Source organism: Pogona vitticeps, chromosome 3 (assembly GCF_051106095.1).
Source record: "Pogona vitticeps strain Pit_001003342236 chromosome 3, PviZW2.1, whole genome shotgun sequence".
Lineage (NCBI taxonomy): Eukaryota > Metazoa > Chordata > Lepidosauria > Squamata > Agamidae > Pogona > Pogona vitticeps.
This window is the reverse complement of record NC_135785.1, coordinates 43,229,208-43,244,838: the sequence shown is the minus strand read 5'-3', so window position 1 is coordinate 43,244,838 and position 15,631 is coordinate 43,229,208. Positions and strand designations below refer to the sequence as shown.

The 15,631-nt window shown below is 44.4% G+C and overlaps 1 protein-coding gene across 4 annotated transcripts in view; it reads right to left on the bottom strand.

Annotated features, from left to right (window-relative positions):
• SNED1 (sushi, nidogen and EGF like domains 1) overlaps positions 1-10,623 on the bottom strand; it is an 88,532-nt gene extending 77,909 nt beyond the window's left edge. For all 4 annotated transcript variants that reach the window (XM_072995913.2, XM_072995914.2, XM_078389252.1 and 1 more), the window contains exon 1: positions 10,052-10,623. In XM_072995913.2, coding sequence (XP_072852014.2) covers positions 10,052-10,606 — 555 coding nt within the window. In that variant the 5' untranslated portion in view covers positions 10,607-10,623. The remainder of the gene's footprint in view (positions 1-10,051) is intronic.
• Between the last annotated feature and the right edge of the window lie 5,008 nt (positions 10,624-15,631).

Sequence of the window (15,631 nt, the reverse complement as noted above, 5' to 3'; positions counted from 1 at the left end):
AGGGGACGCGAAACTCATATGCTTTCTCGCACACTGTGTGCTCCACCACACCCGATGGCTCTGTGGCAGAGCTGAAATTTTGACCCCCTAAGAATTTTTTTTGCCCAGGGCAACTGCCCCATGGCCCTACCCATGCTACACCACCATTCATATGTAGGGTCTACAAAACAATTAAGAGTTATCCCTTAAGAAGCAGAAGCATCATCTCTGCTCCCCAGATTAGAGAAGTCTGTTTTGGTACCACACATCTCTCCAAGTGCCTGACAAAGAAAGCAACAGGGACACATCGCATTTATTAATTTAATATGCATTAAACTCTTCCTCCAGCAACATACATATATTAATAAGTTTATTCTCACAAATCAACTGTGTGGTGTGTTAGGTTCACAGAGCGTATCTCTGTCCTAAGTTTACCTATATGCTTCAAGGCTGAGTGAGATTCTGAATTTGGATTTCCTCGGTTCTAAACTAATCCAGATATTTCACAACTCTATCTGTATTCTGCCATGTTATTTATTTATTTATTTATTTATTTATTTATTTATTTATTTATTTATTTATTTATTTATTTATTTATTTATTTATTTATTTATTTCCCACCTATCTGGTCATTGCAACCACTCTAGGCAGCTTACAACACATAACATAACATGACAATAAACATAAAAAGGAATTATTACACTAAATAGCAATTCTTCAAGCGGTAAAAATAAAAATAAAAATAAAAGAAGAAAAGAAAGGGGGAGAGTCAGAGATTAACTGGAGGAAAGGCCTGCCTAAATATCCATGTCTTTAATTGGTTTTAAAAAGCTCAGGGTAGCACACGGAATTGAGTATCTAGCCCCCTCCCCCCCCCGATTAGGCTACACTCCACAGATACAAAGTATGTGTTGAACATGTTTCTGTCTTAAGATCAGACGCACTCAGGGCCAAATGTTAAGTTACAGGTAGCATATCACCAGAAGATGAAATTACAGTAGTGTTGGAGAGATGTGATTCCCATAGATCTTCATGCTTGTGCAACGAAACTGTTAAATGAAGCTTATGTTACTTTCCAGTAAGCAATCACAAAACAAAGCAGGCTAATTTGCAAACTGCAGGAGGTATAAAACCGTCTTGCTGTGACAATCAGATGTCTCTTAGGACTTATTCCTAAATCGTTCCCTTTTCTAATGATCAGTGATCTGCATACAAAAGTTGCCCCTAAACTCTGTTAGGCTCCCCTGTCAGAGATGGACAAATCTGGTTGTTTCATGGTCTACAACTCCGCCCCCCCAAAGCAGATGTTCATTTCAATTTATTCCATTTCAATATTAGTTTTAAAATCATAACCATTTTTCTCCTAACATTTGTACTTTTAAACACAGTTTTCTCAAGGGTAGACATTTTAAATCTGAAAACTGGATCAGAAGATTGGTGAAGTATGAATAGCAAAGGATAACTGTGTTCCAGTTTGTGTATTAGTTCAGGAAATGTGAATTAGGTCAGTTTGCATTAAAATATGAATGAAACAAATGTCTCCCCAATCATGGTTCAAAGTCTGCTAAAATGCAAGGCTCTGGCTAAACTGAAAAGCCTGCTGCATTTAGTTAAAGCAGCTGTACACTGAGTTTGCTTTGCATGCCACATTTCACAAAGATTCCTCAGCATTCATCATGGGTTCTTCTTATGTTGCACGAGGAATCCTAAGCCATATTTGTAGTTGCTTGTGTGCCTGGCCTTGGTTCGGGTAAGATTTGAGATGCACAGTAGACAGCTTAGATTTGAGAAAAAATAATGTATGTGAGGTTTCAGGATGTCTTTTTACCACTCCCAGTACATCCCTTTCAGAAGGGAAATCTGCATAACCATAAGTTGAAACAAAATGGAAGAGGAACCCATAAGACCTGCTACAGAATGTTGCAAGTGCAGTGCTTCTGTTTACAATTCCAGGCATTCATTATACACTGTTCCCCATCCTCTGTAAGTTAGTATTCTGTGTACCTACTGGGCATACTCAGTGTTCAATGAACTGGGTTTTTTTTTTGCCTCTCCTCCCATAAGGCTGTTTTCACATGTCTTGTACCTTAAGGCTTGTACCCCAGGGGTTCCCTCAACCTGCCAATACCTTTGTCTTGCTCATGGATGGGTACCTATTTTGCTGCAGAAGAACCGGTCCTTACTTCTGCATTTTGAAACTACTAGTAGGCATGTGGCTACCCATATGATATCAGGTAGGGATGCTGCATCAAGCTGACTATAGGACATAGCTGTGCTACTCAAGACTTTAGGTGGGGACAATACAGCTTTTGAATCCTCTGTGGTTAAAAGTGATAACTCAAAAATACCAAAGTTGAGGAGAACAGGGAGGAAATGCAGTCACTTTGTCCTGGCTGTTCACCTGCAGTTTTTAACACAGAAGAGAATTTTTTAAAGGTAGTGGTAAGCTCACATTTGCTATGTATTCTACCACAGAATCAAAGCTTAGAATGGTTGCCTTTTCTGTGCTACAGCTCCCTGAATTATTTAGCCAGGATGTCCAGGGGCCATTTAGGTTGGCCCAAGAAATAACTTTCCCAAGCTTTGCACATAATTCTGCCATCTAATTCAGCTGGTTAGATGAGGTCCGAGAACTGGAGTGGGGGATGGAGTTAGGGCAGCTTTGCTTCCTGTTTTTCCTCTCCTACTACTCAGAAGCTTTCTGGTCCTACTGCAAGTGGATCAAGCAAAATAAACCAATGCTCACAGGAAATTGTGTTCTGCTTTTTCCCCTGTAGGCAGAAAGGGGGGGGGGGAAAGGAATTCCATCACTGGTGGCCCCAGATAACCTTTTACTAGTGAATCCATCCTTCGAAGGGGTAGAGGAACTAGAGACCAAATTGCTAACATGCACTGGATTATGGAGAAAGCCAGAGAGTTCCAGAAAAAATCTACTTCTGCTTCATTGACTACGCAAAAGCCTTTGACTGTGTCGACCACAGCAAACTATGGCAAGTCCATAAAGAAATGGGAGCGCCTGACCACCTTATCTATCTCCTGAGAAACCTATACGTGGGACAAGAAGCAACAGTTAGAACTGGATATTGGACAACTGATTGATTGAAAATTGGGAAAGGAGTACGACAAGGCTGTATACTGTCCCCCAGCTCATTTAACTTATCTGCAGAATACATCATGAGAAAGGCTGGACTGGAGGAATCCAAAGCCGGAATTAAGATTGCCGGAAGAAATATCAACAACCTCCAATATGCAGATGATACCACTCTGAGGGCAGAAAGTGAGGAGGAATTAAAGAACCTCTTAATGAGCGTGAAAGAGGAGATTGCAAAAAAAAAAAAAAAAAAAAAAAAAACAGTCTGAAGCTCAACATCAAAAAAACTAAGATCATGGCCACTGGTCCCATCACCTCCTGGGAAATAGAAGGGGAAGATATGGAGGCAGTGTCAGATTTTACTTTCTTGGGATCCATGATCACTGCAGATGGTGACAGCAGCCATGTAATTAAAAGATGTCTGCTTCTTGGGAGGAAAGCAGTGACAAACCTCAGCAGCATCTTAAAAAGCAGAGACATCACCTTGCTGACAAAGGTCCACATAGTCAAAGCTATGGTTTTTCCTGTAGTGATGTATGGAAGTGGGAGCTGGACCATAAAGAAAGCTGACCACCAAAGAATTGATGCTTTTGAATTGTGGTGCTGGAGGAGGCTCTTGAAAGTCCCCTGGACTACAAGGAGAACAAACCTATCCATTTTAAAGGAAATCTACCTGAGTGCTCACTGGAAGGACAGATCCTGAAGCTGAGGCTCCAATACTTTGGCCATCTCATGAGAAGAGAAGACTCCCTGGAAAAGACCCTGATGTTAGGAAAGTATGAAGGCAAGAAGAGGACGGCAGAGGACAAAATGGTTGGACGGTGTCATCAAAGCTACCAACATGAATTTGACCCAACTCCGGGAGGCAATGGAAGACAGGAGGGCCTGGCGTGCTCTCATCCATGGGGTCACGAAGAGTCGGACATGACTAAACAACTAAACAACAACAACAACAATTGAATCCATCAGCTCAAAGGAACTAGCACTCCTCTTTGCAAATTTTCCCAGAACCTAGAAAAGTTACTTTTTGGGATGACAACTCCTAAGTCTCATGGCCATGTTGATAGGAGAATGTGGGGATTTATAGGTTGAGCAAATAGCTTTTCCCAGCTCTAGGTGGACCCTCATTTGGGCTCAATGTTCTCCACAGATATTTTTGCAATCTTAAAAAAAAGTTCTGTATTTTCCACATTTTCTGTAAAAATTCACCTGTTCATGAGATCAACATTCAAAGGTAGACTAATTAAACTAGACTGTTATTATTTAAAATACCATCTACATGCTTTGCATTTGTCTCAGCAAACACAAAGCATATAGATGGTATTTTAAAGATGAACAAACTAAGTCTATCTTAATTGTGGACTTAATACTTCTTGCATCTGATTAAATGACTTCTCCTCTATTAAGTTTCCCCCCCCCCCGCCCAAAGAACAATGTAGTGGCTCTTTATAGATGCACTGAGGTATTCTTGTTTTCTGGACCTCACCGCCTCATCAGTTTGCCACTGTGCCCAGCTGCCCAAAGTAGTTAGGATCCCAAGAGATGAACAGGTATAGTGCTGCCCTAGCAAGCTCAGTTCTGAACAGTCTAGTCATTTCTTGGGTGCTTTACAACTCTATACTCACAGAGTCCAGACAGATTCCAAACATGGAATCTTGTTGACCCCTATCTTTTTGCTTGGTCATCGAGACCTCCTAAATTGGTTGACCTTTGCTGACACAAAAGTATACTACTAATCATTCTTGAACTAACTGTGTAGCTCCAAAACCACATCACTAAAATATTGCCATGTTTTAAAATGAACCAGCATGGTGTAGTAGCAATTACAACATTTGACTAGGACAAAGACACAAAACTCATTAGATGATCTTCTGCTGTTACTGCCTCTCATTCAAATACATCCCCAAGATGGCTGTGAGGATAAAAAAATATATAGAGGAGATCCATGCATGTTGCCTTGATAGAACTGGAGGAAAAGCAAGTATTTCCAAAAGTATATATTCTCACAAGCAGATGTGTTTATTAAAGAAATGTTAAGTAGTAGGTAAGTTGTATTGACTTAGAAATAGCTGAAGTTGTCATCTGAGTAGATATTAGGGCACTCTTCCTTTGGCTATAGCTATACACAATATGATGTCTATACATATATGTCACTTCTTTAGAGAGGGGGATACATGCATTTTGCATATATACTATCCCATCCAACAGTATTTTGCTCTCTGTATACTGCACTTGAAATGAGGCACAATTTGGCAACTACTTCCTGGAATGTGTACCTTCAATGAAACACAGACAGAGACTTGTTGCATATGATGATGGAGTGCACAAGTGGAAGCAACACAGAAGCAATATCCATGCTGGAAGTGTCTTGCATACTTAAAGCACCAGGACTGATTGCCATCCAAGAGGTGAAGCTTCAGATTGGCTCAGCCACAAGATTCTGCTTCATTGACCTATTTACAGGCCAAGCAAAGCAACTGGATTATGTTGCTGTAATAAAAGACTCTCCAGAGGTAATTTCAGCATCCACTATTCTGTCCAGGAAATTAGATTTTGTTTGGTCATCGCTGTAAGCAATTTCCTGTCCCCATGGCAGGGAAGGGAAATCTTTACAGTCTAGTTCATACACTTGCTTTTCTGGAGAACGTATCTAAGTTCTTGTTGAGTGCTTCACCCAAACATGCCAATACTCTTGCTGGTAGGAACCTCTCTAAAGTGCAACAAAGTACTAAATGTCTGTAGAGTACATGCAATAGTGACCGGGATGTAGGCAAAAATTGCAGCTTTCTATATTCCCCACTATAGATATATCTAGATCTGCTGAGAACTGTAGTCCAAAGCCCATGGCAAAGCAAAGTAAAAAGCAAAGCATGCTGCTTATATATCACCCCATAACACTTAAAGCACTCTATGGGTGGTTTATAAGTTAATTATGCAGGCTACACATTAAACTCCCCCCCCCCCCAGGTGGTTACTTATTTTACCAACCTCGGAAGGGTAGAAGGCTGAATCAATCTTGAGCCGGCTACCTGGGATTGAATCCCGGGTCATGAGCACAGTTTTAGCTGCAGAACAGCAGTTTAACCACTGCACCATGAGGCTCCCATAGAGGTGTATTTTTCTCTAGATTCATATACCATATTTTTCGCTCCATAAGACGCACCTTTCCATAAGACGCACCAATTTTTTAGAAAAAGAAAACAGGAAAATATAATGTGTTTTCTTCGCTCCATAAGACGCACAGACTTTCCATCCCCCTGTTTTGTGGGAGAAAAGTGCGTCTTATGGTGCGAAAAATATGGTAAACCCATGGGTACAGGAAACAGAGTAGTTCAAGGAGGCTTAAGGCATATACATTTTCCTTGAACCCTTAATGTTTTAGACCATAATAATGCCTTGACTACAAAGTGTAACTGCCTAATATAGGAAAGGGATTCTGATTATATATCATCATTTCAGAACTGTGGAACTGGAAAGGACGCTATGGATCATTAAGTCCAGCCCCTGTCAAGGAGGCACAGTGGGGAATTGAACTCCCAACCTCCAGCTCCACAGCCAGATACCTAAAGTTCTTATCTTTAACATCCTATTATTGCTTTGATGCCTTAAATTAAATTAGACTGTTTGACTGTCCCCAAGTAAATCCAGATGGCTTTGGAAGAAACTGAAGTGACTTTAAACAAAATCAGGAGTCACAAAAGTAGGAAAAATGCAATTATTTACAAAGTCATTAATTTCCAGCAGGAGTGAATACACCGCTTACGAGATGGAGGTGGTGGTGCTCCTGTCCCCTTCCAGAATTACCTGTCATGTTGGAAGGACTCAGAAGTCTGTACAGAAGAACTAACACAGCCCAAAGTCAGAATCAGTGGATGCTGAAGGCATTGGTTTTGATCCCAAATTGAATCAAATTAAGGAAATTCAGGAAAATGATGTTTCACATCTTCCTTTTCCTAATCAAATCCTTTTAAAAAAGCTCTCCTTAGGGTCAGCGCCCTTCTAAACAATGTTGAACTGGGCATCAATTTTGGAACAGAGGAAGGAGAAGAGAAGATTTCTTCTATGAACTTCCTTAACTGATCTTAGAACCCAACCATTGAGTCCTAGGTTGACTGGATAGGAGTGTTTACTGGAGCACAATGATTCATACCAGTGATTACATGTGAATAAGTGAAATCATGTAACCCACAGCAGCAAATTGCCTTGGTATGCACCTAGGAATACAAACAGCAACTTGACAGTCAATGGCAATTTCCTGCTGAAAGTTATGCAGTTCCACTTATGCATATAAAAATTGTCAGTAAGATTCTGATCACTGAGTCAGACCATTGGCCCATTGTCAGCAGTGACTGATGGCACCTCTATAAACATTCAAACATGATTCTCTCCTAGCACTACCTAGATGGTTTCTCATCCTTGTGCCAACCAGAACTCACTCTGATTAACTTCTGAAATCAAATGGGATCCAGCATGTCCTAAGTGGTAATATGAGAACTTCCAATTCAAATTACTCCTTTGGTATAAATTTACCAGCCCTTCCCTTCCTGAAACTCAGACTACTTTGTTTGAGGAACCCTACTGTAATACCTTATAGGGTTGTTGTAAAGTTTGTTCAAATGACTTTGAGAACTAGAACCCCTTATATAACTACTAGTATTGTTGCGACAAACAGTGCAATGGGTGTTTGCTTTGAAGCCACAGTAAGAGTTAGATGGTTTACAAGACACTTGAGTGCACACACTCTGTTCCTAGTAATATCAAAAGTTTAAAGAAAACTTAAGCATGTGGCTCTGTTATCTAACTATCTTGGCTAACAAAAATGGCTTTTGGTTGCAAAACATCTGGCTGACTGACTATGTGGTTTCCATGGCAGTATTATACTGAATCGTTAGAATTCTAGCAATCTGTTTTTTTGAGATAGAGAGAAGAAAAATCAAAATTTAAAGATCATGAGTGCATTGATGATGTGGAGGCTTAAAAACATGGCATACTGTATTAGAAGTCCTAAATTCTCTCTATTTTTAATAGATTTTGTGATTTTGTGGAATCAATTCACAGTTCTCCTTTATTAGTAGTAAATCTTAATTCTTTTAGTCACTCAACTGGCTAAGAAACAATGCTGTGAGCAAAAGAAGAGACAGGTTCTAAGATAGGGGTTGGGGTGGTAGAAGGCAGTCTAGTACGTATAGTGGTTAGAATGCTGGATAAGAGACCTGGATTCAAATCCTGCTTTGATGATGAAATTCAATGGGTGACCTTGGTTAAGTCCTCTTCTCAGCCTGACCTCACAGGGTTGCTGGTAGGATGATAAAAAGGGAAGGAAAAGAACCACATATGCCACCTTCAGCTCAGTGGAGGAATTTATTACATAGCAACTGGTGGCAGCACCAAAGATAATCATGTGTTTTAACCCAGTACGCCAACATATGTAATTCATGTAGATATTCAAACTGATATAACAAAGGACAACACATCAACCCCCATTTCCTTTCCATGAGAATTATTGGCATCCCAGCCTACCATCCTGTCTTACATCTTGAGGCCTGCTTCTTCCTTATGATCTTCTGGGATTTCTTGGGTGCCTTCTTTCCCCCTGATGTGTCTTATCCCATTAAGTAAAATTTATCAGATAATCTTGCAGGCAGGATTGTAACATGAAGCACAAAGGCTGAAGAAAGAAATAGTCTGCCTTGTCTGTTTGCCTTGAAAATACACCAGTAAAACACGGTTACTTTCAGTTTAATACATTTTGCACTTAATTAAGTCACCTTGAGTGCACATTGGCAAAAATGCAACATATACATGTTCAAAGAAACATAAAAGAAATATATTTGAGTTTGTGGTGATGTGCAAAAAACCCGATTTTCCATGTAGCAGGTGTCTGATGTATTTTGTCAGGATCCAACATCCCTAAATATAAAACACAGATGCCACATGTTCCTTTATCCAGAAATACTAAATGCTCATGAACATCATACAGGTGTAAAAGCATACTGAACCTTTACTGGTGGGATTGAGTAACTCTATATCATTGCTTCCCAGTCTTGGGTCCTCAGATATTCCTGGACTACAACTCCCAGAAATGCTGGCCAGTACAGCTAGTGGTGAAGGCTTCTTGGAATTTTAGTCCAAGAACATCTAGGGACCCAAGGTTGGGAAAGACTGCTCTATGACTGACCCACACCTTTCAAAGACACCCCCCCTCATCGTTCTTCCAACATTCTAGGAGAGCAGAAGGAAAAGGAGCTATCCAGCTTAAATACAGGGCAGAACCCTTATGCCCCACCCAGTGCTCGTCCCTATAAAGCAGATCAAATCTAACATTACTTTTGGCCCAGTTTAGGCACCTTAAAGCCAGCTCCAAGGCAAGCTGTGTGGGACTAGTACTAAAGAGACAAAGGTTTGAACCCCTACTTGGCCACAGGGTGACCTTGGACCAGTCCCCATTCCTCGCTAAAGGTAACCTCCCTCCCAGGCTTGTCCCGAAGCTGAACAGTTGTGCAAGGTGTTAAGAGCTCCTTGGAGGAAATGAGGGAGATAAAAGTAACAGCTTTAACAACCTTAAGGAGCATTAATGGGTAGTAAGTATTTATTTCTCAGAAAATCTTGTCTCAGATGGTACCCTACAGTTCTTGATCCGGAGCATCCCTGTCGATGCAGCCTGTAGGGACCAAAGGAAGCATCAGCAGCACCAGTGTAACCAGGTCGATAGGCGCCACTTCGCGGCAGCAATTCAAGCAGGGAGGGAAGTTAGAATAAGTTAGCTAACATCAGGAGCTCAGTATTTTACTGATCTAATATTCTGAGAGTTTAAAAAAAAAAAAGATATCAGAAAGGGAACGATCTTTTGCTTAAGCATCTCAGGAGACGCCCTCAGACCGTCGGGGGATTCTTACTCGCCGTTTAGCGACCTCGGGAGGGAGCCCAGCGGCGAGGCAGACCGACCCGCTCTTTCCCTCACCCGACGGGGCGACTACTCACGTAGAGCGCCGTGTGCGCCGCGCCGAAGAAGGGGAACTTCACGGCGATGGGCCGGAGCCCGGAGCCGCCGTCGTCTTGCTGCGGGGTGGCCGCGTCCCCGTGCGCCGGCCCGAAGGGGTAGAAGTCAGCCAGGGGCACGGCGCCCTTCGCCCGCAGCCGGAGCCAACTGCCGAGCGCCAGCAGCACCATCCAGCCGGACAGGCCCCGCATCTCCCCGGCGAATGCCGGACCGCGGGCAGCCGGACGCGGCGGGGCTGACACGGGCTTGGAAGCGAGAGCGTGGAGACGGGGCGGGCCGGCCGGCGAGGCAGCGCGCCCGGCGGGAGGAAGCGGACCCTGGCGCCGAAGGGGCACGGAGCCTTCCCCGCCCTTGGCTCGGCGGTGGGACCGCGCCGGGTGCCGGGGCGCGAAGCGGACTCGGAGAGCGGGCGAGTGAGCAAGCGAGCGAGCGAGCACGAAGGCGTCGGCGTCAGAGGCAGCAGCAGCAGCAGCTGAGGGACCCGCACGCACACTGAGCCTCTCTGTGCGGCGCCGAGGGAGGGGACAGCGGCTCATTCACACAGGTCAGGACATACATATTCATACCCTGGTCGGCCAATTAGGACGGGACGTGGAGGAGGCGGCCGCCGGAGGTTAGGGGCGGGCTTAGGCACTTCGCTCGCCTCTTAAAGCTCTAAGAAGACCGGGCGGGATAGCCAGGCGAAGGGCTCCGGGCTCCCGAGGTGGTGGCGGCAGCAGCAGAGTGCGTGGCAGGCCGGCGGCCGGGCGGGCGGGCCAGCGGGCAGGCGGGCAGGCAGGCAGGCTGGCTGGCGAGAGAGAGAGCGAGCGAGCGAAGTTAGGTCGCTAGGCTAGGGTGCCACGCGTGGCAGAGACCGACCGAGCGAGCTTTGCCGGACTCCCTGGGAGATATGACTGAGTAACGAGGAAGCCAGTGCGTCACATCGGCTGCTTGCAGGCCTAGTAAGCAAAAGGGCTGTGCCGTAAATAAAGATACTCCTCTTCGGTGTTATTATTTAAAGGGAAGGGACCGTGGCTGTCAAAGATACCCAGCTCAAGTTGGTGGTATCTCCAGGCAGGGCTGGTAAAGATCCCCGTTTTAAGTTCTGGAGAGCCGCTGCCAGTTAGAGAAGGCAATGCTGAGAGGGACCGAAAGTTGGCCTGAGAGGCTGAGAAAGCATAGGGTGGTTGTAGTGGTTTTAAAGCGTTGGCGTAGAACATTGATGGCAAACCTTTGGAAGTCCAGATATTTTGGACTACATCGGTCATAGCCCTTTATCGCTGGCAATACAGGCTGGGGATTCTGGGAGTTGTAGTCCAAAATATGTCAAAGACTCACCCCCCCCCTCCTCAAACCCCATCTAGAGAGAGATCCTAATTTAGGTCTCCAAAGAGCCATGAAATCCATTGGGTGACATGGGCCAGTCATTCTGAGGACCTGGCCTCTTTCAGTCAAGTTATTGAGAGGATAAATTGTGGAGGAGGAAACCCAGTCTGGGAAAAAAATCACACTGCTTCCTATGGAGTTCACATGCTTCCACTAGCTTGGTAAACGCAGCTGCACATATATGCCTTCAGTTATCACACCGTAACTCCAGGTATTGAAATGATTTCTAAAACTAACTCTCCAGATCAAGCTAGGTGACTTTGTTGAGGTGCACCTGTAACAGCATCCTGGCACAGTTAAGTTAGGTGTTGGTGGGGGGAGGGAAGATACCTTCCTGATGAAATAAACAAATAAAGGAGAGGATTTTGTTTTAGTGGTCACATTGCAAGTCTGTTCAGTAAGCCAGGCTATGGCAGATCATAGTGAATGGGACGGACAAAGTTCATTTTGCTCTCTTCACCTGTCATCAAATCCAATAGATTCTGAGAAAGGGACTCCATTGGTAATATGTTCCCATATGCTGACTCAGACTATTGGCTATGCACTGTTCATACAGACTGCCAGCAGCTTTCTGGAGTTTTTGCACAGAATCTTTCCTAGCTTTATCTGGAGGTGCCAGGGGTTAAGACCTTCCGCAAGTAAAGTGTGTGCTCTGCCACTCAGCTACGAACCATTCCCTTCAGATGGATGGGTGTAAACTGTAGGTAATGTGGATGATTCCTTCTGTTTATAGCTCTTTCTCTTCCTAATGATGAGTTTTATCATTTTTTTACTGGTTCATTGAAAGCTTTTTTTACTCTGGTATTCTAATAAACTTTAGAGAGTTGCATTAATACCAACTTATATTCCAGAATCCTGATATACAGTATAGCGGGGGTCTCAAAGATGTGGCCCGGGGGCCATTTGCGGCCCGCCGGATGATAGTTTGTGGCCCCTGCCTTGCCTTCCCCCCTGAAGTGCCCACATGTCCTCTGCTGTCAAGAGTCAAAAAAGCCTTGCCTCACTCGCCGGCTGTATCCCAAGACAGTGCCTCTTGCACCCTCCATCCGGAACTGCAGCCTGCCAGCCATCCCGCCTGAATGTGCCTTTTTTTTGAGGTGGGGCCCTCAGAGGAAGGTTGCTGGATCTCCGTGTGTGTGTGTACGCACACGCACCTGTGGGGGCCCACCCTGTTCTGTCTAATATCGCGGGTACCAATGGAGGCTTTTCTCCTTTGGCAAGGCGTTTCTGTGAGGTTTTTAAAAAAAATTATGTCATGCCCTCCTCCCCCCGCCCATGCTCCCTTCCTTCTCCGCTTCTTCATCCTGCTGTTGCTGGTGGTGGTGGTAGTGAAGAAGGAGCCGGAGGGGGTTGTGGCTGGTGATGAGGGCTTGCGCACCCCTCCTTCTCCTCCTCGGAGCCCCTCGGGCTCTTGCTCTGCTTGGCGGAAAATCTGATGCAGCCCAGCCTCACCCAGACTCTGCCTCCAGCGGCCCCCAGGTAAATTGAGTTTGAGACCCCTGCAGTATAGGAACTATCAATAAGGCAACACTGTTACAGGATTCAGTGATGATAGGCACCACAATGTCAAGGGTTTCTTTCCTTGCTCAGCTTCCAGATGATTACTGCCACCACCTGCCAGCAATGGTCTTCTACTTAGGGCACATCCTGTACAAAGAATAAATGAACACAAATCCAACAACAGGAGGGCTAAAAAATTGAAACTGTAATGGTGGGGGTGAACTTTTCAACCTCCCATGCATATGAATACCTTCATGCTTGTTCTCTGATTTAAATGGAATTTCGTAAGTGGGTGTACGAAGTATTGGTATGGCAAAGTTACAAAGAAAGCAAAAAAGGAAAGGAAATAAAATAAAATAAAAGGATTACAGCGTGTATACTCATTTTTAAATTTATGGATATGTACACTGTACTGCAAATACAGCAAAGCTGTGTAGCCTTGGGCAAGCTGCATGGTCCTAGGATGCCTGCAGAAGAAGCTAATGCTAAATCACTTCTGAATATACTCTGCTTAGAAAACCCTGCAAAGGGACACCGTATGTCAGAATTAACTGGATGGCACACAATTATTATTAATAAAAAACAAGTCAGTCCCTGTTTTCTGAATTAATCACCAACTGCTACAACAGAAAAAAAGGCTGTGGAGGAAACAGGAAAAGCAACATATTCAGCCACCAGTTCTGTGTTGCAAAGTCCTTACTAGCAGACTAATGGCCTAGTGACCCAAAGTTCCTGGAAGGTCAGAAGCTGATGGCCTTATCATTGGGGATGGGACTTGATCTGCTCTGCTGGACTTTCTCATAACCTCTTGATGTCAGTTCCATTATGTGACAGCTAAGGCTCAGAAGTATGTACAGCTATACTCCTATATCTGCTGGTGATTGGTTTCAAGCCCCCTGTGGATAATGAAAACTGTGGATAATAGTGAACACACTTTCCCTCCCTCCCTCCTTTCCTTCCTCTCACTCTTCCTCCCCCCTCTCTCATATGGTAAAATAATATTTTTTTCACATACCAGAACTGGGCACTCGAGACCATGCTATATATTCTTAGAATGAGTCATAGAAGCATGAATTTGGAAGGGGCCTACAAGGCCATCAAGTCCACCCCCCCTGCTCAATGCAGGAATACAAATCAAAGGATATCTGCCAAGTGGTTGTTTAAATTTATCTTGAATGCCTCTAGTGTTGGAGCACTCACCACCTATTGGGGTAATTGGTTCCATTGCCATTCTGCTCTAACATTAAGGCAGTTTTTCCTGATATTCAACTGAAATCTGCTTTCCTGGAACATGAGCCCATTGTTGTGTGTCTTGCACCCTGGGATGATTGAGAACAGATCCTGCTCCTCCTCTGGATGACAGCCTTTCAAGTATTTGAAAAGTGTTGTCATAATACTCATCTGTCTTCTTTTCTCAAGGCTAAATATGCCCCACTCTTTCAATCTTTCCTCATAGGGCTTGGGTTCCAGCCCCTGATCATCCTTGTTGTCCTCCTCCGAACTTGTTCCAATTTGTCAGCATCCTTCTTGAAGTGTGGTGTTCAGTTTTTCACTAACATGTATTTATAACACAGTCTCTGGCTCCATCCAGTAGCCTGTTCTGGTAGTGCATGTGAAAATATTTTTTTCTGAATTTTTTCTTTTAATATTTTTTATATTTTCCAACCATGGATAAGTGAAACCATGGATACTGATACCATGGATACAGAAATTCTACTGTAGATAACAACCCCACTTCCCTTGCACATTCTGCTGCTTTCCCTTATAGAAATTTGGGTCAGATTTGGTGTAACAGGATTAATCTTTAGCCGGGGGGGGGCACTAGTGGTGAAGGCGGGAAAAAGAGTTGGAGGGTGGTCTGAACCTTCAACAATAACTTCTTTATTTTTAACCATGCTAAGTTCCACAGAATCGAATGGATCCAATAAATCTACTTCAGGTAACAAGTTGTACTTCTTTACTTTAACATTAGGTAATAAAACATCGTTCTTCAGAATGGAGCCGGGCCAAAAAGTTCTTGATCGGTTAATGGTCTCAGGGGGGCACTCCGCACCGCGCACACCGTGCCACAGCACGGGTGGTGGGCCCAATCTCCCTCCAGAGGCTTCTGTTGGAAAGAGGGACCAGGTCGAATCACTCTCCTCCCCCCAGGGTGGTTGCGGGGATACACGACCACCGTCCATTCCAATGGATCTAATCCTCTTCCTTTGATGTGGGATAAAGTAGGATCTGGCAACAATCCGTCTCTCCACTGTAGATTGGGGAAGGTTTGGGATATTCCGGCCGCCCCTGTATTGAGCATGGGATCCGTTTGTACCCCTCGACTTACAGTTCCACTCATAGCTCCATCTCCCATCCAACTGAAAACGCGTGCCTCCTCACCCCCTTTTATATCCTCCCATAGGGACGTGGTGGCGCTGTGGGCTAAACCGCAGAAGCCTGTGCTGCAGGGTCAGAAGACCAGCAGTCATAAGATCAAATTCACACGACGGAGTGAGCGCCCGTCGCTTGTCCCAGCTCCCGCCAACCTAGCGGTTCGAAAGCGTGCAAATGCGAGTAGATAAATGGGGACCACCTCGGTGGGAAGGTAACAGCATTCCGTGTCTAAATCACACTGGCCATGTGACCACGGAAAGATTGTCTTCGGACAAACGCTGGCTCTATGGCTTGAAGAGCGGGATGAGCGCCGCCCCCTA